This window comes from Vicia villosa, linkage group LG5, assembly GCF_029867415.1.
Source record: "Vicia villosa cultivar HV-30 ecotype Madison, WI linkage group LG5, Vvil1.0, whole genome shotgun sequence".
Taxonomy (NCBI): Eukaryota; Viridiplantae; Streptophyta; class Magnoliopsida; order Fabales; family Fabaceae; genus Vicia; species Vicia villosa.
Genome location: NC_081184.1, coordinates 171,627,308 through 171,649,751, shown reverse-complemented (window position 1 = coordinate 171,649,751; position 22,444 = coordinate 171,627,308). Strand labels below are relative to the sequence as shown.

Genomic DNA, 22,444 nt, shown 5'->3' with positions numbered 1-22,444 from the left:
ACTACATACTACATATACAAGTATCAGATAACTTCAGTTCTAAATATTAATACAACATTACAACTTCAGGACTAAATATTATCAGTACTACATATACACCAAATGCGTCTCTAGAATGAGTGAGAGAAATCAGAGAATGATAACTTCAGTTCTAAATATTAATACAACATTACAACTTCAGGACCAAATATTATCAGTACTACATATACACCAAATGCGTCTCTAGAATGAGTGAGAGAGAAATCAGAGAATGATAACTTCAGTTCTAAATATTAATACAACATTACAACTTCAGGACTAAATATTATCAGTACTACATATACACCAAATGCGTCTCTAGAATGAGAGAGAGAAATCAGAGAATGATAACTTCAGTTCTAAATATTAATACAACATTACAACTTCAGGACTAAATATTATCAGTACTACATATACACCAAATGCGTCTCTAGAATGAGTGAGAGAGAAATCAGAGAATGAAGTTGAAATGTTGAATAGGAAGGAAGAATGAAGGAATAGTGAGTCACGTGACGTGAGTGTACAATATTGCAATTGGATTGGAAATATAATAAATTAATTATAGAAATTCAAAAGTTTAGTTAAATATGCGGTTTGGTTCGGTTTTGTGAAATGAAAACCGCAAACCGAACCGAACCGTGCGGTTCAGCTCAAAAATCATCCAAAACCATCCAAACCAAACGCGGTTTTTATGGTTTTTGGTTTGCGGTTTTTCTTTTGGATTGGTTCGGATACGATCACCCCTAATATGATTAGAGATGAAAATATATTAGAGAATACATATGGCAGAGAAATGGTAAAAAATAGTGGTTTGAACAAGTGGAGAGAAGACCTACAGATTCGGTAGTAGTAGATCAGATGGAGAGAAGTCAAACAACTAGAGAAAAATAAATATATATAAAACTGTGAAATTATTAAGAAAGATTTTGGAATTAACGATTTAGATAGAAACATGATCCTAGATAAAATATTATGACGATAGTTGATGCATGTAGTCGATTAATCGTTAAGCTTTGTTTGATGGTTGTGGTGAGAGAATTGAGTAGACTGGAGTAATAAGGAAGTTAGAGTTCGATATTGACCGGTTCAAAAACTTGTTTTTTTCTTCAAAATTGCAGGCTTTTTTGTGAACTGAGTTCCTAGAACCTAAAGTGGAATAGTTCAAGCTTTTTTTCCTAATCGTAACTCTTTACTACGATTTGTATTCCCAAATTCTCAAATTCAGTCTCCTTTCTCTGTCACTTTCTTTTAACTCTTTCATCACCATTTTTTTCTCTTTGCAGTCACGTTGGAATGAAAATGGACAAGAGAAACGCCGTTTAGGCCTCCCAAGTGGCATCACCCTTGATATTGTCAAAAGAGATGCTAATATTATTATATGCTAATAAATAAAAAATGACAAGAGCTAACACAAAATAAACTTAATATCTTATTATCAAGTTGCTCTATGTCAGTGATGTTTGCACATATCATACAATTCCTTATTCCATGCTGTTACTATTACTATTACTACATCAAATAAAATGATGTGAAGTGAAGTGGACTTTCTTAGCAATGTAGAATAGGCCGGCGGTGTTGCAAGCAGTGGCTTACATCTGGCAATCATTCATGTAATCATCACCATGTGATCTCATCCTCATCCTCCACTATAAATATGCAACCAAACCAACCTTTGCTTCTTCCAAGTTCAAGCTCTGATAGAATTCGACAGTTGAAAAATCAGTTTAGTTTCCATTTTGCGTCTGCTAAGTTAGTTATATAGTTAGTGCTGAAAATGCGTGAGATTCTTCACATTCAAGGAGGACAGTGTGGAAACCAAATAGGAACAAAGTTCTGGGAAGTGGTATGCGAAGAACACGGGATTGACCCTGTAGGACAATACATAGGGAACTCTCAACTTCAACTCGAAAGAGTGAATGTTTATTACAATGAGGGATCCTCTGGTCGTTACGTGCCACGGGCGGTGCTCATGGACCTTGAGCCAGGCACCATGGATGCTGTCCGGACCGGTCCTTACGGGCAGATTTTTCGGCCAGATAACTTTGTATTCGGACAGTCTGGTGCTGGAAACAATTTCGCCAAGGGACATTACACCGAGGGTGCTGAGCTCATTGACTCTGTCCTTGATGTAGTAAGGAAGGAGGTTGAGAATTGTGATTGCTTGCAAGGTAACCAAACTTCTTCCGGTAGACACAATACTATATACTGTTTCATTAAAATAATATGCAGAATTTAATTAAAGATGTTGGTTTTTTGTGATTGATAAATATAGGATTTCAAGTGTGCCACTCTTTGGGAGGAGGAACAGGTTCTGGAATGGGAACTCTGCTGATTTCAAAGATCAGAGAGGAATACCCTGACCGAATGATGCTCACTTTCTCTGTCTTTCCATCACCAAAGGTGTCAGACACTGTTGTTGAGCCTTACAATGCAACACTTTCTGTTCACCAATTGGTCGAAAACTCTGATGAATGTATGGTCCTTGATAATGAAGCACTCTATGATATCTGCTTCAGAACTCTCAAACTCACCACACCAAGCTGTAAGTAATTATAACATATAGTACTAGTATAAGATACAATATAATTGATACGGAAATTGATCACATATGTTGTATTATATATGAATTGTTTTTTTCTTGAATATGCTTTACCAAATAGATTTATTTCCAGTTGGAGATTTGAATCATTTGATATCAGCTACAATGAGTGGAGTGACTTGCTGCTTAAGATTCCCGGGTCAGCTGAATTCAGACTTGCGGAAGCTAGCAGTAAACTTGATCCCGTTTCCACGACTTCATTTCTTCATGGTGGGTTTTGCTCCTCTGACATCTCGAGGATCGCAGAACTACCGAGCATTAACTGTGCCAGAACTTACACAACAAATGTGGGATGCCAAGAACATGATGTGTGCAGCAGATCCACGCCATGGCCGTTATTTAACAGCCTCGGCGGTGTTCAGAGGGAAAATGAGCACAAAAGAAGTGGATGAACAGGTGTTGAATGTGCAGAACAAAAACTCTTCTTATTTTGTTGAATGGATTCCCAATAATGTGAAGTCAAGCGTCTGTGATGTACCGCCGAGAGGCCTTTCCATGGCTTCCACTTTTGTTGGCAATTCGACTTCTATACAGGAAATGTTTAGGAGAGTGAGTGAACAATTCTCTGCCATGTTCAGAAGGAAAGCCTTCTTGCATTGGTATACTGGAGAAGGAATGGACGAAATGGAATTTACTGAAGCGGAAAGCAATATGAATGACCTTGTTGCTGAATATCAGCAATACCAAGATGCCCCGGTCGAAGAAGATGCTGAAGATTACCTAGAAGAAGAGGATGCTCAAAACTGAAGATGTTCTACAAGTTTGATGCTTCACATACTGCAAGCAATGTTTTCGTAGACATTAACATATTTGTTCTTTGATTATCAAAAAATATGTACTCGAGTTCTTTGGTTTTCAAAATGTATGGTCATGTTTGCGGTTTGCTGTTGCTGGCAATTCTACTTGTTTTTATATACATTTTTATACAGTTCAATAACAGTTTCTTGATATAATAACAGTCACTAACACTAAGGCCTAACACCATTAAGTTTGGTTTCTGCTTTACCTCAACATCAATTAAATAATATAAAAACAATTAGGCTTTGGAAATTGTGTAAAGTATATAAAAAACAAAAGCAGATGAAACTACCTCAAATTCTTACCTGACATGTTATTCAATGCAAATTCTAGATATAGCATCTGCATATAGTAATAACTAAATAATTGAAGTCTGGCCAGTGGCCATGAATTTAAAAACCTCATATGAACAGCATTCATTGGGACAGACAAGTTAACTGCATTTGCAGTCTTAAATATGTTTACAATTGCCCTTCCTTGTGAATCAATAAGGCACTAAAGTCTATCTAAATTTAAAATTTTGCTATTAACAAAAGGGAGCGTGAAATCTAAGGACCTAAAACCAAGTTAATCATGTTCAAAGCTCTGGCTGAAGTTCCATTTTTTATAGAACAAGTACCTTTTGCTGCTATCATTTCCACATGACTGTTTGTTGCTTGTGTTCCTTTTGACCAAACTTTTGAAATGAAGAGCAATAATATGCTTTTTAGGTCCAAAAATGCATTTCTCCCTTGAAAATTCCACCACGATTCAGTCATTTATTTCAGAACTCTTTGGTTTGCTTCATTATTGATGTTGTGTCTAGATGAGATACGATTTAGCTGATCGTACCCAGCAAGCACCCCAGCTCCAGCCATTCCAAGAAGCATATTTGCGGTAACTCCTCGAAATAGGGCTAAGAAACCCTCTTGTGCAACAATCTCACGGAATGCATGCATTGCATTATTATACTTGATATGGTGTCCGGAGGTTAGCATCATACGCCGCCGCAGTGTGTCAAAAGGGTATGCACAGACGCCAGATACAGTTGTGATGCTCCAACCTAACAAGAAACTAGCAAAGAAGTTCCCCTGCAGAAAATAAATCAAAAAACTCATTCAAATGCAAGGGTATAGATGAACAGAACCAATGCTCTGATCTGAATCCATCCGAGTGCTATACCATAAAGAGATATACTATGAAATTTTTATGAATGTATTTGAAATTGCCAACAAGATGAAAGATTTCATTGTGACAGAATATAGAAGGCTTGTTCAGGAGAACGCGTTTTAGACATTTTCAAAATTTCTAGAAATACTGAATTTGTTTTTAAAAATTGTAAGAAAATGATGAGGGAAATACTGAATCTTGTTTTCTCTAATGCTTTTTAGTTTCGGTGGAAATGAAAACATAAAATAAGACAAGTATTTGGGCCATTATTTTTCCAAATTACTGCTGTCTAACTTGTCATGTGTCTTACTCTTGAAGATGCATGTTCAAACTAAATAATGTTTCAAAAATTAATGCAAGTATTAAGTAGCACAGTATAAAATAACTCTAATATTGGCTTGCATACCAGCACGGAACAGACCAACCAAACCACTCGTTGAGTAGTACTAATAAATGGCAAAAATTCCAGTAAAAAGTATCAATTGTTCGTATATTTTCCCATTGGCTGTGAATTATAGATTGCTGTTATAAATATAAATGTAAAAAAGTTTACCTCAAGAGCCCCAACTAAAACAACAGGCTTCATGGTGTCATAGATCCCAAAGTACATCCCTCGATACATGGTGATTCCCAATATCGAAACCCCAAATCCTCTGTACAAGCCAGCTATTCCATCACTTGATAAAGTCTTCCGATACACATCAATTAGTCCTTTAAACTGACGCTGACCAGTAACATGGCACACGACAGCATCGGTGGCCAATCTTGTACGTGCAAAGTCCAAATGATACAAAAGCATTGAAGTAGTGGCTCCTGCAGCACTGCCTGAAGCAACATTCCCAGCAAACCACTTAACGTACCCGTCTTTCTCTTTGGAATATCCAAAGATGCTTTTGAAGTATCCTTTGAATGCAAAATTGAAAGCCTATAGACCAATCAACTGTTTGCTCAAACATTATTTCTAATATACAAAAAATACATAATCTGTTGCACAAGACTTGATTGAAATACAAAGTATGTGCTATTATACAAGTGCCAATGAACAACGGCGAACAATGATAATGTCACGAGATGAATAACTCACCTGTGTGGGAAAATATCTTATAACATTGGCCTGGTTGCCTCTCCAGAAGGCAACCAGACCCTCTTCCGCGAAGACTCTCTTAAAGCCATTAGTCACGCCGAGGTATGGTCTTTTGAGCTGTCCTCTTTTGATCATTTCACTTTGATTTTGTAGTAAAAGCTTCACTCTCTCAATCGGTGCTACTGCACTCTTCGATACGATTGCCGCTGCGCCTCCCATTGCAAAATCCTTCGAAAATCTATCATATTGGGGTGATTTTACCATTTTTTCCCCCTCTCCTCACTAATCCTGATAGATGTAATAAAACTTGATTAATTAGAAATTTCCGATGCAAATAATCACATGCAATGAATCAAAAGGGATAATTGAAAGGTAAGAAAATTGAATAATTATTGAATGAAAAAGTACCTGAAGAGAATGGAATTAAGGTAGAATTAATTGGAATGCATCGGTGATGGGAGAAGTTTCAAGTTTCACCTTCACTTCACGTCAGGTACCAAAATTTGAGGTTGGTGAGTTTGTTAAAATGAAGAGCGCGATTGTAATTTTGCTTATTTGTGTAAGGGAAAAGCAGCGTCACTCGTGGTATGAAAGAGATTTTGTTTGGGAGCGGGTAGGAATCTTTTCCGTTTAAATATTTGCAATTTGCAATTGCACAGCCAATAACAACTCACGTGATCCATACCATAGGTACATGTTTGTATCTATCAAGCTTGGGCTTTTAATTCATTGTTTTCTTTTTAGGATTTTCTTAGTCCAACATATGAGGTGGAAAATACCTCTCATTTTTTAGAAATTAATTTTCGAAACGCACCGTTTATATTAAATTGTATGTAAAAAATACTGTCACCCTATTGGTCAAAGAAAATTTTATTCTATATCTTTATTACAGCATTTGGATTAAATTTTTGTTACACGTTTCAATGAGTTATTCAAAGACGTATCTCCAAACATTTGAAACAGAAATTCAATGGTTTGTCACCTTAAGCGTTCCGGTGAGTATTTACGAAGATACATCTCTAGAATAAAATTTGGCATAAATTTAAGGCATGACTCAAAAACAGACTAATCAGTATGCATTTGGTGTGTCCGGAATATGAGGACATAATCGTATTTTCATGTGGTGTGCTAGAGATGTCTAAAGTGCATTACGAAATCTCGTTTCTTTTTGTTACATAACCAAATGAAAAACAACCTTCATTTTATAAAATTTCATGAAAAATGTTATTTTCACCTTATGCGTGTGCACTACGGGTGTGCAAAAATATGGTTAATTGAACCATATTCTTAATCAGAATTGCATTGAACTACAAAAAACGTGAACTATTTAAATGGTTAATTAACTGAACCATATATTAGAAACAATCTAGTAAGCCAAATTTAAGTTAAAGACCACTTTAAACCGTTTAACTAACTGTTTTTAAAAACATCAAAAATACTTTTTAATCAAATTTTTTTTTTCTTTATGAAAATTAAGTTTAAAAAGATCTTTTTATTTAAAAAAAACTGTAAACTTTTTTCCAAAAAATAATAAATAGTTAATTTCTTTCTCTAAATATTAAAATAAATTGTTTTTTCTGAAAATAAAATAATGCTATAATATTTCAATTACTTGCACACCGATATGGTAAAATACGATAAATGTTATAGGAAGAAAACTTCATTCTTGTATTTTATCACATCAACCGGATCTTGTATTTTATCACATCAATCGGGTCTGCATTTCATCTACCATATCAAGTTGTACTCAACCTAAATCACTCGTCAATATTATCACGTATCACTCACATAGAGGTTATATCTAACGCAAAGTGAGATATTAACCATTTTGATCTCGTTGGCGATGTCTCGCGAAACTCATTCAACACGGAGTCGATGCCCAAAGTGAATACTAAGCCTAAATCTATCTCTAGAGTCTAGGACCAAGTAAATATTCATCCAAAAACAAGATTTGATAAATTTATGTCTAAAGCAACTCAAATCCAAGCACAAAGCAAAAACAAGGATAAACATCAATATTGATTTGTAAACTAGATTTTACACAATACCATGAGCGATGAATATACATATAATTAAGGTAAAGTTACATACAAACTCCAACAAATAGAGATTACAAAGAAAAGAGAAGAAGAAGAACCAAACATTTCTTGGTTTGTCAACACCAATAAATGAGAAATTTGACTTCAGATCATTCAGATGCAAACTTCATTGTTGCTTTCTAAGCTCTCTAGACCAAAAAATGAAGGTTGGTGGAGTAGGGAACAAATACCCAAAAACCATACCGAAAATATGTGTTTTTTTTTTGCCCTAAATACACAATTTTGCCTAAAGCCCACTCTGGTGCAACTTGAGATCTTGTTTCAGCCATAACTTGAGAACCGTAACTCTGATTTACACCCGGTTTGAAGTGTTGAAAAGTTTATTCAATGATCTATCTAACAGTGCCTAAATATCAACCAAATTGATGATTTTTCTCATCTTTGTTTTAAGCATTATTCTTTGATGAATTGTTAAAAATTGCATTCTTGAAGCTTAGTCTTTGGCCTTTATTACTCAATGCTCCAACCATGCATGAATACCTACAATATATTCAACACAAAGGCCCAACAATTATTTGCATCAATATATTATATGCCACTTAATCTAATAACAAATAATTAATAATTATCTTAATTAGATTGATATAAATGGAAATTTTTCCTATAGTAAGAATAACAAAAATATAATACTCTCTAAAATGTTGACATTTGACAAATTTGTCAAAATACTCATTTTGCTTTATTCTATTGTATGATAATCAATTATTGAATTGAATTAACGATAACTAGAGCCAACAATCAAGAAAATGTTTATTCATATAGAATATCTAAGTAAAAGTTAACAAGAAAGCCCCTTACAATTTAAAAAGTGGATCCGTAGCCACAAGAAATTTATCCGAAATTATCTATAAAGTATCAATACATAAACTATCGCTTGCAAAACCGTAAAAAATTTACTTTCACTTATATGTTATAACTAACAAACAAATTTTTCATAGAAAATAAAATAAAAAGAAAATAGTAATAATTTATACACTACACTGGATCTATTATGGTTTTGAAAATTAATTTATATATATATATATATATATATATATATATATATATATATATATATATATATATATATATATATATTGAAACACTTTATAAAATAAATCTAATTTTTAACTAGTTTATAACTAAAAACTAAATATAAATCAGTTTATAAATACAAACTGATTATGAACTAATTTAAAACTGAATTGAAATTGTTTTATCAGTTAATTGGTTTTTTATTAAAATGATTTTCAAAAACCGAATTGAACCATTAATTTGGTTCAGTTCAATGCAGTTCATGAACCATGAACACCCCTAGTGCGTGCCTTACATCTCTATAGAAATTCAAAAATATATTTCTTATGTTTGGAGATACATCTTCGTACGCACAAAAAATCACATCAGACTTTATCTTTCTGGTATTCATCCTATTTTGAACAAAATATAGTTTGGAGATGCATCTCCATATATTATTTTGGCATGTTCGGAGATGCATCTATGAAGTACTCGTGTACTTATTTATGGTGTTTTTATTCTCTGAATCATTTTAATTAATCATTCAGTGATGTTTTCGAAGATGCATCTCCGAAAATGACCAGCGGAAAATTTGATAAAACAAAACATTGCATGATCTTCTTCTTCATGCTAAAATTAACTTCACTCTCAAAGCCCTTAAAAAAATTTCTATTCTCAATCAACTTTTTAACATAAAAACTTCATTCTTGTATTTTATCACATCAACCGGATCTGCATTTCATCTACCATATCAAATACTTAAACTTACTACCCAGTTGTACTCAACCTAAATCACTCGTCAATATTATCATGTACCACTCACATAGATGTTATATCTAACGCAAAGTGAGATATCATCCATTTTGATCTCGTTGGTGATGTCTCGCGAAACTCAATCAACACGGAGTCGATACCCAAAGTGAATATTAAGCCTAAATCTATCTCTAGAGTCTAGGACCTAGCAAATATTCATTCAAGAACAAGATTTGATAAGTTTATGTCTAAAGCAACTCAAATCCAAGCACAAAGCAAAAATAAAGATAAACATCAATATTGATTTGTAAACTAGATTTTACACAATACCATGAGCGATAAATATACATATAATTAAGGTAAAGTTACATACAAACTCCAACAAATAGAGATTACAGAGAAAAGAGAAGAAGAAGAACCAATCATTTCTTGGTTTGTCAACACCAATGAGAAATTCGACTTTAGATCATTCAGATGCAAGTTCCATTGTTGTTTTCTAAGCTCTCTGGACCAAAAAATGAAGGTTGATGGAGTAGGGAACAAATACCCAAAAACCATACCGAAAATATGTGTTTTTTTTGCCCTAAATACACAATTTTGCCCTAAAGCCCACTCTGCTGCAACTTGAGATCTTGTTTCGGCCATAACTTGAGAATCGTAACTCTGATTTACACCCGGTTTGAAGTGTTGGAAAGCTTATTCAATGATCTATCCAACAATGCCTAAATATCAACCAAATTGATGATTTGTATCATCATTATTTTTAGCATTATTCTTTGATGAATTGTTAAAAATTGCATTCTTGAAGCTTAGCCTTTGGCCTTTATTACTCAATGCTCCAACCATGCATGATACACAGACATAACACCAACATAACACTAAAAATAAAGAAAAAACAATAATAAAACATGTGCATCTTAAGTCAAATATGTAGTGTGTTTTGGTGTTATCAAACTCTCTCACACTATAACCTTTGATTGTCCTTAAGCAAAACTTGTGTTAACAAGAAGGAAAATATTGGTGTTCAGATAGTTATTCCAGGATATAAACTTTGCATTGGTCATGGTTATGTCAACAGGTACTAACTCAAAAAATAAGGATGTTGTAACAACACATTCCGCATTTGCGGTCATAAGTCTCCTTCCTATACAAACCAATTTGTATAATGGTTTTATGCTTAGGCCCAATTTACTCATCCCATTTTTCTCCCCATTTTATAAATATGACAATTATTATGTGAAAGATGAAATATATTTTATTAGAATAATATACTTTTGAATTAAAATGTTAAATTAACAATTAATATAATAAATTTCAATAAATTTAATATTTAATAAATTTCAATAAATTTAATATTTAATAAATTTCATCAATTAACATTTTTATTTTGTTATAAATTTCAACTATAAATAACATTTTTATTATAGTTAATAGATATAGATAACAAAATAAAAGAATCCAAGCGACGGAGTGAAGGTCGGTAATACTAATAATAAAACTCAAATGAATTAATTTATATATTTTACACCTCCAAGGTTTGTACTTAGTACGAGGAGATAGAAGAGAAGAGATAGCGTAGTAGAGGTTAGACAGATTATAGATAGATAAAACTCATAACAACTCGAGGCGGCGTCTGGGAAAGAAGTTATCATGAAATCTGTGGCTTCTCCGTCGAGCCAACTATGGGTTATATTAGGTTTGGGTTTAGCCGGAATTTACGTTCTCACCAGAAAACTCACACAAGCTGTCAAAGAAGATTTCGGCGCTTTTATCCAAAAGCTTAAGTTACTTCCTCCTCCGCCTCCCGCTCCTCCCAAAGCTCCCCACCATCTCACCTCCCTCAATTTCGCCATTTCCGATATGTATGCTTTCATTTCTAATAACCTAATCTGAATTTGTTACTATTAGTTTTCTTCAATTTGAATTATGTGAATTTTGATTTTTGTTTTGTTCAACAGTTTTGATGTAGAGGGACGTGTATCGACGTTTGGGCATCCGGAATGGGAAAAGACACATGAGCCTGCTTCTTCTACGTCTCCTGTTGTTTCTGCTCTTGTTGAATCTGGTGCTACTTGTATTGGAACTACCGTTGTTGATGAATTCGCTTATGGGTTGGTTACTCTCCAAAAAAAAAAACCTACCTAGGGTTTTACTCTGTTTCATTCGTTTTTTATTTTATCACCATCATATTGTAACAATTATAATAATTGCTTGTTTGTTTTTATTGTTTCAGTATTAGTGGCGAAAATAAGCATTTTGGAACACCTACAAATCCTGCTGTTCCTAATCGGGTACCGGGCGGTTCATCTAGTGGTGCTGCCGTAGCTGTTGCTGCTAATTTTGTTGATTTCTCTCTGGGTAAGCTTCTTCTTATCCTTTCAATTGATATTTGTTGATTTTTTTGGTTATATATGTTTTCAAGTATCTGTAAAATTATTTGATTTCATTTTTCTGTCACTATAACATAATCTCATTTTTTACTCCGTCAAAACTATCATGCAAGCAGTTTTAATCTTTAATGTTGAGTAAAACTATGTTTTTGAATGTTTTTTTTTTAATCTTTATTGTTAAGTAAACCTATGTTTTTGAATGTTTTTTTTCCCAGAAATGTTTAGAATTCATTCACAAAAAGTTGAACTTTTTGAAAGAGGTGAATGGATTTAAATTTCTTAAACTCAATAAACTCTAGATAAAAGAAACAAAAATTACTTAAAAATCAAATTTTGAAATCATTTTTTGTGCATGGACTTTTTATAGTGTGCAAACATGCTTGCAGAAAATATAGTATGTTTTTTTATTTCAAATGAAATTCAAAACAATGTATGTTGCCTTATCAGCCGTATAGAGTAGATCCCAACTGAATCTGGCTATATCAATACACATATGTTACTAATTTGAACTCACTGACACACTGAATTTGACCTGTTAAGGATCTTCTTCTTTTGTTGAGCAGACTGTTGTCTGGTTTTCTTCTTTGCACATGCCTCTGCTTCTCAATTTGTCCGTTGGTCTCAATTTTGTTGTTTGATACCATATTACAAAGTGACAGGAAGTTGGGATATATGAACTATGGGCTCTTAAAAGGGTGAATGGATTAATTCAGATTTGGAACGTAAATAATGTATCAGTATTGAATGTGCAACAATAACACTCATAAAACTCTGGGTTTTCGTGAAGTCCCGACATCCCAATGGTCCAAATGGCCCCAAGTATATTTAATGACAAGATAGATCGGTCCCTAAGGTTTTCCTCTTATTTTTAGACGACAAACCTCATTTATTCCTTCTAAAAACTCAACCTAACAAGGGGAAGGACCAAGCTACTTAAATACTCCACCGAGCAAGCCATACTACTTGATGTGGGATTTGAGGCACCCTATGATATCCAAGTTCCAATCCTAATGTTTGATGGATGATTTGTGATATCAAAAGGCCACTACAGTTGTAAATGAAAATATTACCAACAAAAATAAAATTTACAATGTATGAGATTGAATGTTGGGTGGTGAAAAAGATAGCTAGAAATTAAGCTTAATGTTGCATATGTGAAAATGTTGAGATGAATGAGCGGTCATACAAAATATGATAAGATTAGATTTTGGAATGAAACCATTTTAAAGAAACTCATGATAGTTCTCCGTGTACAAAAGTTGGTAGAGAAGACAAATATGGAGGATAATCCAATAGTAAGAAATAAAGTGGCACCAAATAAACTATAAGTTGAACCATTAAGAGAAATTCAGATTAAAAAGATCTATCATCAAACATGATTCTTGACGAGGCGTTAAAATATCATTCAATTCGTATTGTTGACCCTACAGGAAAACACTGTTGTTGTTGAATGGATAACTCAAATGTTTATAATGTACTTTAAATCCAGACATTTAAATGTTTAATTGATTGTGCAAATAAGTTTTCTGTCTTGGGATGCTGCAATGATTTCATGACTTCAGAATAAGGTAATCAAAACATGAAATTACATATTGCACAGACAAATATAACTCAAATGTCTCGTGTATATTTATAACTTTCTGGTTCCATGTCACCAATATGCTTACATGTACATGTGTTCGATACATCATTGTGAATTACAGGCGTTGATACTTCTGGAGGTGTGAGAGTACCTGCTGGATTCTGTGGGATACTTGGATTTCGACCTTCACATGGTGCTGTTTCTCATATGGGAATCATACCCGTTTCATCAAGTCTGGACACTGTTGGTATGATTGATTCCATTATTTATTCTCGTTTCATATATGGGCTTCTATGCTTAAGTTGCCGCTTTATATATTTACTTCGAATGGTTAGTATATTTGCATGGTGTAAAGATCAAGTGCAAGTTTGGACTTCTTAAATTTGTAGGGAATTTTGTAGATGCTTTCTTTGGGAATATTTTGATTATAAATATTTGAACTCAAAATCGCAAAATGAACTAAACCATACTAGAAAGAAGATAAAGCCGGTGTTTTCTTACAGCCGTTTTAATTAAAATTTATTCATATTGTTGCTGGCACTTTCTAAGCTTTTATATACAGATGCTATACTTCTACCATCTGCTTCAGTTTTGAAACTGATTTTACCCCTGAAATGCTCTTTTCAGGTTGGTTTGCGAAGGATCCTGATATATTGCGTCGAGTTGGGCATATACTTTTGCAAGCACCATTTGTAATGCAACGCAATCCCAGGCAAATAATTATAGCCGATGACTGTTTTCAACACCTAAATGTTCCTCTTGACAGGACTTCTCAAGTGGTGATCAAAGCTACTGAGAAGCTTTTTGGAAGTATGTTCTTTTGCGGTGTACTTCTTTGCAGTTTAATATTATCCTTATCATTTTGGTTATCATTGATAGCTCTTACCTCAGTTTGTGTGTTGGCATGTTTTTTTAATAACTTGCGCTAGTTTTTACTATATTTTTTTTAATAACTTGCGCTAGTTTTTACCATGTTTCTTTCTGTTCATTTTTTAATATCAATTATCTTCAGAGCAAGTATTGAAGCATATTAATCTTGAAGACTATATAAGTTCTAAAGTTCCCAGCTTGAAGGCTTGTTCCATCCAAAAATCAAATGGCGTACTAAAATCTTCTTCATTAAAATTGCTCGCCAATATTATGCAATTTCTACAAAGGTTAGTTGGAAATATCATTGTACTTTGCAATTTTATTTCAAACTTCGAATGAAAGTGGCAATTTTTTCAACTTATCATTTGGTAGAGTTGTTTTACATTCATCTATTTTGTTCTGTTATGTTTTGATTTGATCTATCTGTAGTTTATCATTTCACTAGTTCTTTTAATTAGTCTTCCACATTGTGGGTTTACTTGTTTTGTACCTGTTCTGTATTATGACCGTTGCGGAAGCCTCAAATTGAATGATAGTATGCTCATTTTTTTGCCATTCTATTTGTGCAGACATGAATTTGATCATACACATAATGAGTGGATGAGCATAGTAAAACCTGATCTTCATCCAGCTGTTTCAGCACAATTGCATGAAAAATATGAGGTGTCTGAAGTAGAGATTGAAAATTCTAAATCTGTTAGAAGTGAGTTGCGTGTTGCTGTAAACTCACTTTTGAAGGTAATCATTTTACTATGCTCCTTAGATATCTAAAATCCTTTTGATTTAAATTTTAAAGTCAATCTTCATGCTGCCTCGTTCTAATTTGAACTACATTTTTAAAGCGTTTTATTTTACTAGTGGTTTATCCTTATTGCTTTCTTAAAGAAACAGATGAGTGCATTCACATATCATAGTTGGTGAAATTTAATATGATTGTTATCAAGTTAAAAGCTGCACTGAATTTCAGCAGACTTGTGGTGAATGAAGCATTGTTAATTGCCATTGTATGAAATGCCAATAATTTTGTTTCCTATCCTATTTTCTTTATAAAAATTGTCAAGAATATATTCACAGACAAATAAAGAATATAATATTGGGTATCAAATTTTATAATTGTGGTTGTTTAAGTTAAAATAACATTGGGTATTGAATAGGAAGAAACCATTCTAAATTATATACTGAAAATAATAGAAAAAATACTTCAGAAAGCATGCAGAAAATTCTTCTATGGACGAAAGTGGATATGTTTATGGTTGAATAGACTAATTCTTATAAAGTTCTCTTTTAGTTTTTAAGTAATTTATATTCCAAAAAGGGAAACATAATTGTTCTGAGTTTAATACATTTTAATGCTCTTAAGGACGAAGGAGTTTTGGTGATCCCTACTGTAGCTGATCCTCCTCCAAAATTAGGTGGAAAGGAGATCCTATCCCAGGATTATCAGAGCCGTGCATTGAGCCTGCTAAGTATTGCTAGCATATCAGGTTGCTGTCAGGTAAAGATTTCGTCATTAAACTTGCCTAATGTTATATTTAAAAAAAAACTTGTTTCCTCCATCAACATCATTGCACTCTCTTTAATTTTCATCAGTGATAGAACTTAATTTACTACTTTGCTCTGTTTCTAATGGGTAAAATATTTGGCAATTACGGTGGTAATTCATCTTTTATTCATATTCTCCTAATTTATCCATTCAGGTCACAATACCGTTGGGATTTTATGACAAGAATCCTGTTTCAGTATCCTTGATAGCGCGGCATGGTGGTGATCGCTTTTTGCTTGACACACTAAAGACCATGTATACAGTTCTCCAAGAGCAGGTTGATATTGCTGCCCCAAGTAAATCATCAAAAAGTGTTGTCAGCAAGGAACAATCCGCTGAGATTGCAAAAGAAAAGGTATTGCTGTAAATACATCAGAAAAACTGGGATGTTTATAGTTCTAAATCACCAGACACCAGTGACATTTTAAACTATACTGTTATAAAATCATAACTATCTTTAATTCGTAGCCCACAAACTTCTCAGCGTGTCTCTTGGGTTCAAGTGTAGTTAGTTTTTCCAATTTGTGTCGAATGTGTGTGATGCTGCTAATTTTGATGCATATATTTTGGTTTATTACAACAGTTACTTGGTACATGTATACATCTAAATGTCAAGCATCTATGGTCTCTCTTTTTGTCCTCCCACCATTATACATAGAAACATTTACTTTGCAAACAGCTCATAAATTCCGAAGATGGCATGCTTTTACTTTCTCCTGGAGGACATCCCATGCATTCGAGTTAACATTAAATTTTGTTCCTTCCATAAGCATCTCTTATGTCAAAAGGTTGATGCTTTCTTTGACATGTTATAATTTTTTTTTCCTTGACCTTCCCCTATAATTTATGTTGTCCTTTTTATTAAGATGCATCTGATAGTTTTGGCCGATAATTCTCAGTTCCTTTTGTGCTTGTTTTGTTCACTCATTATTTTTGGATTCATAATTCAATGATTCAGGGAAATCAAGCCTACAAAGATAAGCAGTGGCAGAAAGCCGTTGGATTCTATACTGAAGCTATCAAACTTTGTGGCAGTAACGCAACATACTACAGTAACAGGGCTCAAGCATTTCTAGAACTGGGCAGGTAGTGTGTCAGTCTTTGTGTATTTCTCTTGAGGTTTCCTGCAAACTAATGGATTTTTTCTGTGTTAATCCAGTTATCTTCAAGCTGAGGAAGATTGTACAAAAGCAATAAGTTTTGATAAAAAGGTGACTTTTATCTTCAAAGAATTTTATCCTTGGAAGCATTGTTGCATTATTTTGATTGATGGCTATGTTAGATGAAAATTAGTAATTGAATTTGTATTCAGTTGTGAAGAATATAGACATTTTGAGTTGTATAAATGAATACAATTTTTACTCTTCATACAAAGTTCAATAATTTTCTAGAACGATAGCCAAGAGCATTCGGTAATTCCTTTCTTCATTATTGTTTTAAACAGAATGTGAAGGCCTACTTTCGCAGAGGCACAGCTAGAGAGATGCTAGGCTACTACAAAGAAGCAATTGATGGTAAGATATTTTATTCTCAAACTTATTTACAATTTTTCATTTCTTCACGAAAATTGAAGAGGTTTCAAAATCGAGAATCAGTCTCTAGCTATGAACTGCTAGCATGGTTAGCCACACATTTCTTTTTTGGTAAAGTTCAGTTCACCTGGTTTTTACACTATCTAAAATTTAAGATTTAACTTGACTCTCACTCATTTGGATACATTTGATCTATCGATTTCTGTTTGGGGGCTTCTAGTGTTTCTTTTATTTTGTTATGGTAACTCAAAAATCATGTTTTGCTGATGATTGGAAGACTGTTAAAAATTTAAGTGTTAGAATTGTTTGCAATGAAATTTGGTGTTTACCATCACAAAAAGAACTCGGGTATATTGACATGCGAAATTTGGTTTGCAGATTTTAAATATGCCCTTGTACTTGAGCCAACCAACAAAAGGGCTGCTTCTGCTGCTGAAAGGTTGAGGAAACTATTTCAGTAGATAAATAATTGGGAATACAAGATTTGAGAGCTAAACAATTGGTCTTCTTTGGGTGCTACCGCTGATACATGCTGCTGTTATTTGTGCCCTGAGATGATTGATGAGTTTCTAGTTACAATAATCATACACGAGCGATTTGACTTGTGGTTTCTACAAAGATGATATTGATTCTTTTATCATTCGAGGCTCGGTAGTTCATACCTGAAAACCAGATTGAATCACAATTTTGTTCGAGGTAAATATATTAGAATTGTAATATCAGTCAAGTGAGGTGAATGGTCTTGGTAATAGCTCAGGATTCAGCTGTGCATTTATTCTTAAAAATACATTGTACTAGTACTTCTTCACTGGATTTTAATCTTTGCTCAAGTACTTTTATTTGTTAGTGCTTTCAGTTATTTGCTGCCGGCTTTAAGATGCAAGATGTTTTGTTTCGTAGTAGTACTTTACATAGTGGAAAAGTTCAAACTACAAATCAGCATGCAAAATTCTGAAAGTTGCATTATATTCTGCACATCACTTACACAATATGATGCACACTAAATAAGAAGAAAACCAAGCAATCCCCAGATGATAATGGGTGAGTATGTGTTAAACCATTCACAATGAAAGAATGGTACTTACCCTCTTTCTCTCATAATTTTCACACATAAGGAGTATTAAAAGTACAGCTTTGCAATTCTACATCCGAATTTAAATGGTTAAATATTATTATATTTTTTTAATTTGTTTTTTATTTAAAATATTTATTTTTAAAATTTATTTTATAATACATATACAAGATTAAAGATTAAAGATTGTATCATTAACTAACTTCACAATTGTATTAGACAATTTTTCATTTCATTCCACAAGTCTCTTATGCACCATCGAATTGGCCAAAATGTCCTTGTATTTTCGTAGATGCACTTTCGGAAGTATTTTTTTCAAAAAAATAGTTTTTTTCGAAGGTGTATCTACAGAGTTAAAACATAGTGAAATTTGAGATTTTTCCTAATTTGGGATTAAATCTCGAATTAATTAAGCTTATCAAATATTCCGTAGCTACATCTACGAAAGAGTTTGAAAAGAGTGTTTTGTAGATGTGTCTACGGAGCATTCGGATTTTCTCAATTAATTGGGAAAATCAAAAAAGTGTTTCCGAAAGTGCATCTATGGAAGTAGGGGCAAAAATAAAATTTCGTGCGGTGTGTAAGAGATTTATGAGGTGCATTGAGATATTATCTTGTATTAATCACAAAAATGTAAATCATGAATTAATTATTTTACTTATAATTTATTAACCTCTTTCACTACTTCATTAATTAATAAAATACACACTATTAACTATGTTCCGACATTAAATTATAAATATATTAATTAATTTTATTTTATTATTTAATATTTTTTTTATGTTTGAGGATTTATCAACCGTAAATTTTATAAATATGATTAACTAGTATCATACATATTAATTTTTTATCTAAAAATATATATTAACCAAAGTTTAAATTTTAAATTGTATTAATTAAACTTTAGCAATTCATTAATCAAAATAGTTTTAGGAAAAAATATAAAAAAGTTTGTTTACGTATTTTTGATATCGCATATTTTTGATGAATGATATGAGTGTTAGTGCTAGGAATATTCTTATCTAAGTTTATCCAATTTAATGAGATATTTTTCTTATTTTGTCCACAATTTCTCAAATTTGATACATTTATTTCTTTTGTTTTCATTTGTCTAGCATGTTTTATTTTGGTAAAACATAGCAATACAAGGAAGTGGTTGAGTATCTCCTAGCAACTTGTAAGGACTTACAGCAGAAAACGAACTTGATAGCCATAAAGCTAAGAAGGCTATGTGTTTAACATCAGAGACATCTTCCCCTTCGACATGATAAAGGTTGATATAAGTGCTAAAGAATGCGTTTTTGACATTAAAGTCAATTGTATTGTCAAAATTGAGGTAAGGGTCAAAGGTTTCCCCAGTATGAGGAAGTCCAGTTATGACAGCTATGTCAAAGAAAGTTGAAGTTATCATCCTACAAGGGAGATGAAAGGTATTATAAGTGCTATCTCAGAAGTAAATGGATGCTAGCAGCACAAATTGACAATAACTAAAACTTAGTTTCGACATTTGAATTGAGTTGAAGATTCCTAGGTCTTTTCAGGTTTGGCTTTTCTTCTTTTCAACCTTATTAAGCCAGAACAAGTAGGATTATCCAAAGTAGGGCAAGATAAAAAAGGTCTAAAATTATCAATGATATAATCTACCTGAAGGGGCACTCTAGCTACTTTGGGTTTCAAGGAACTTTCAACAGATTTATCCTTAGAGGATTTGCTGGTTTTTTAACAGAATCCTCAAGATTCTTTGTAGGGGGTTAAATTTGTTTGCTATGGGTTTAGTAACATGATAAATATGAAAAAATCTATATATTTCTCTAAGTGTCCAACAACAATTAAAGGCCCTAAAAATCCTAAGGTTTTTCTAGAAAGTGAAGAAGGGATGAGAACCTGTGAAGCATAAATTGCTTTCTGTTCTTGTGTGAGTTTGAGAGTATGATGAATTCTTGATTCCCAGATGTAATAAGCTTGCTGCTCGGGACGTTTTGAGAAGTTGAACCTTTGGAGGTTCCTACATTCTCACTCTTAGACTTCTTTTGCTTGTTGGGAGACATTGTTGCAGAAAGCTTGAAGCTTTAATGGAGTTTTGGTGAAAAAGGAACGCAGGAGAAGAAGAGTGAGTTTTTTCCTGAGTGATTGCTAAAAAGGAATATAGAGAAATGAAGAAGAAAGATTTTATTGTGAAGAATGAAGAAGGAAGTGGTTACAACTCACTCAAGTAATGGGACACGTGTTCCGATCCTGGAAGAGAAGGTAAGAAGTTTGTCAAATGAATTACATTGGGAGTTGTTGCTCACGATGATAACTGATGCACACACGTCTTGAAAAGACGCTTTTCAAGAAGCAAGACATAATTGCTTGTGACGTCATGATATGAAGGTTACTAAAAGGTTTTTTGATCGAAATTTGGAGAATTACAAGAAATGTCCATTTCTACTTTCATTCGAAATAAACATTTATTTGGGGAAATTTGTTAGCTGGGAATTTCGACCAAGGTTTAAGAACATCATATTCTAAAATAGCTTGAAATATGGCTTTATAGAAGCTATTTCTTTTTTGGATTTTTTATCGTATGAAGACTTGATACGTCGAAGTAAATACAACTTCAAGTGTGTAAAGTGAAAAATCTTGAATATGGAGAAGTATGCTTCGACAGATACGTTGGATGGTTTCAAAAAGGACTTCGAGCGAGAAGAGTTTGAAATTTGAACTTACGTCTATTCGCCAGAAGAACACGTGGTATCATCAGAAGATCTTTCGTTTGAAATGTCAAACGTGGCGCTCATCTCTATAGAGACCGTTAGGGTCGAATCATTATAAATAGGAATCTTAAGTTTTAAGATTTGTGTGTTTCACACATTGTATATAAAAATCACTCAAATACTCAAAGTACTGGCGCGAGAGAAAAGAGTCTGTTGATCATGTATGTATGAAAACACCATTGTTTTCTTTACTCTAAAGTCATTTATGGTTTTACTAATTTTAGTGTTTCCCCATTTACTTTTTTTTTAAACGTTCAATCAGCCCTTTTACTTTTTGTCAAAGTCTTTACTTTCCTACACTTTATAATCTTTACAACCCATTTAGATTCAACTTTTATACTTTACAGTTGAAGGTTTCTTCTTAATCATTAGACAATACATAGTTTCTTTTATAGAAGACTCTTATTCTTATTCATAAATCAGAAACATGACCACTTATGAAATGAACTTAGAGAATACTAAAACTTTGAGATACATGTCCTAGAATCAATCTAGTCGATCCTGTAAGTTACCAAATTAAACAGTTTGGAAGACTAGCGCTTGTTTATCAGAAATCATTGGTAAACAGCTTCATATTCCATTAACATAGTAAAACAATTTTCATTAACATAACACAAATACATTACAAATTATCTTCGATTAATTCAAAACATAACAAAAATCTATTATCTATTACATGAACCCTAACACAAAGAACAACTAGCTATTGAAGGAGTGAAAAACACTTAGAAAAGGGGGGGTTGAATAAGTGTAACTCAAAAACTTGGAAGATAAAAATAATCAACACAATTATTTTTATCCTGGTTCGTTGTTAATCAAACTACTCCAATCCACCCCTGACAAGGTGATTTACCCTCTAAGTCTTCTAGAGTATCCTGATTACAACCTGATCACTCTAGGAATTCTTTTACAATCAATGTAAAATAAAGTTTACAAGAGTTTAGATTTGCTTCTAATAAAGCTGTAATCACAACTGTGATATTTCTCTTAAGTTCTAATACTTAACACCCACTAAGATATTACAAAGTTTGTGAGGTTGAAGATGAAGTTCTTTAGCTTTTGAATTTGACAGCGTGCCTGTATGTTTTTGCGCAAGTTTTGTGTTTTGCTTTTGATCAGAATTTCTATATATAGGCGCTTGAGAGGAAATGACTGTTGGGATGCATTTAATGCTTTACGTGAATAGTACAACATTGCATTTAATGT

General features: G+C 33.0%; 3 protein-coding genes across 4 annotated transcripts; 2 read left to right on the top strand and 1 right to left on the bottom strand.

Moving 5' to 3' along the window:
• The first annotated feature begins 1,508 nt into the window (after window positions 1-1,508).
• On the top strand, window positions 1,509-3,554 carry LOC131603958 (tubulin beta chain-like). Of its 2 annotated transcripts, none has more exons than XM_058876437.1 (3): window positions 1,509-2,186; window positions 2,291-2,560; window positions 2,679-3,554. In XM_058876437.1, the coding sequence occupies exons 1-3, from the start codon at window positions 1,793-1,795 to the stop codon at window positions 3,362-3,364; spliced, it is 1,350 nt and encodes a 449-aa protein (XP_058732420.1). In that variant the 5' UTR covers window positions 1,509-1,792; the 3' UTR covers window positions 3,365-3,554. The 2 variants fall into 2 exon arrangements, with proteins under 2 accessions (XP_058732420.1, XP_058732421.1); XM_058876438.1 differs by having other exon boundaries at window positions 1,515-2,186; window positions 2,691-3,554.
• Window positions 3,555-3,778: 224 nt separating this feature from the next.
• On the bottom strand, window positions 3,779-6,299 carry LOC131603960 (ADP,ATP carrier protein ER-ANT1). Its single transcript, XM_058876440.1, has 4 exons — window positions 6,057-6,299; window positions 5,649-5,936; window positions 5,118-5,489; window positions 3,779-4,485 (listed from the first exon to the last, which is right to left on the bottom strand). Exons 2-4 carry the CDS (start codon window positions 5,910-5,912, stop codon window positions 4,174-4,176), a joined length of 948 nt encoding a protein of 315 aa, XP_058732423.1. The 5' UTR covers window positions 5,913-5,936; window positions 6,057-6,299; the 3' UTR covers window positions 3,779-4,173.
• A 4,733-nt stretch (window positions 6,300-11,032) lies between these two features.
• Window positions 11,033-18,256, top strand: LOC131603957 (translocon at the outer membrane of chloroplasts 64). Its single transcript, XM_058876436.1, has 13 exons — window positions 11,033-11,355; window positions 11,452-11,604; window positions 11,727-11,851; window positions 13,587-13,712; window positions 14,093-14,275; window positions 14,478-14,622; window positions 14,905-15,073; window positions 15,696-15,830; window positions 16,033-16,233; window positions 16,837-16,964; window positions 17,038-17,089; window positions 17,323-17,392; window positions 17,789-18,256. The coding sequence occupies exons 1-13, from the start codon at window positions 11,144-11,146 to the stop codon at window positions 17,869-17,871; spliced, it is 1,782 nt and encodes a 593-aa protein (XP_058732419.1). The 5' UTR covers window positions 11,033-11,143; the 3' UTR covers window positions 17,872-18,256.
• The last annotated feature ends 4,188 nt before the right edge of the window (window positions 18,257-22,444 follow it).

Excerpts from the sequence above, each read along its gene's own strand:
- LOC131603958 (XM_058876437.1), top strand. The coding sequence starts at position 1,793 with ATGCGTGAGATTCTTCACATTCAAGGAGGACAGTGTGGAAACCAAATA. Across the intron at positions 2,187-2,290 it reads GAATTGTGATTGCTTGCAAG|GATTTCAAGTGTGCCACTCT; the intron begins GTAACCAAACTT and ends TGATAAATATAG. Across the intron at positions 2,561-2,678 it reads CAAACTCACCACACCAAGCT|ATTTATTTCCAGTTGGAGAT; the intron begins GTAAGTAATTAT and ends TTTACCAAATAG.
- LOC131603960 (XM_058876440.1), bottom strand. The coding sequence starts at position 5,912 with ATGGTAAAATCACCCCAATATGATAGATTTTCGAAGGATTTTGCAATG. Across the intron at positions 5,490-5,648 it reads TAAGATATTTTCCCACACAG|GCTTTCAATTTTGCATTCAA; the intron begins GTGAGTTATTCA and ends ATTGGTCTATAG. Across the intron at positions 4,486-5,117 it reads TTTTAGTTGGGGCTCTTGAG|GGGAACTTCTTTGCTAGTTT; the intron begins GTAAACTTTTTT and ends TATTTTCTGCAG.
- LOC131603957 (XM_058876436.1), top strand. The coding sequence starts at position 11,144 with ATGAAATCTGTGGCTTCTCCGTCGAGCCAACTATGGGTTATATTAGGT. Across the intron at positions 13,713-14,092 it reads ATCAAGTCTGGACACTGTTG|GTTGGTTTGCGAAGGATCCT; the intron begins GTATGATTGATT and ends TGCTCTTTTCAG. Across the intron at positions 16,965-17,037 it reads GCATTTCTAGAACTGGGCAG|TTATCTTCAAGCTGAGGAAG; the intron begins GTAGTGTGTCAG and ends GTGTTAATCCAG.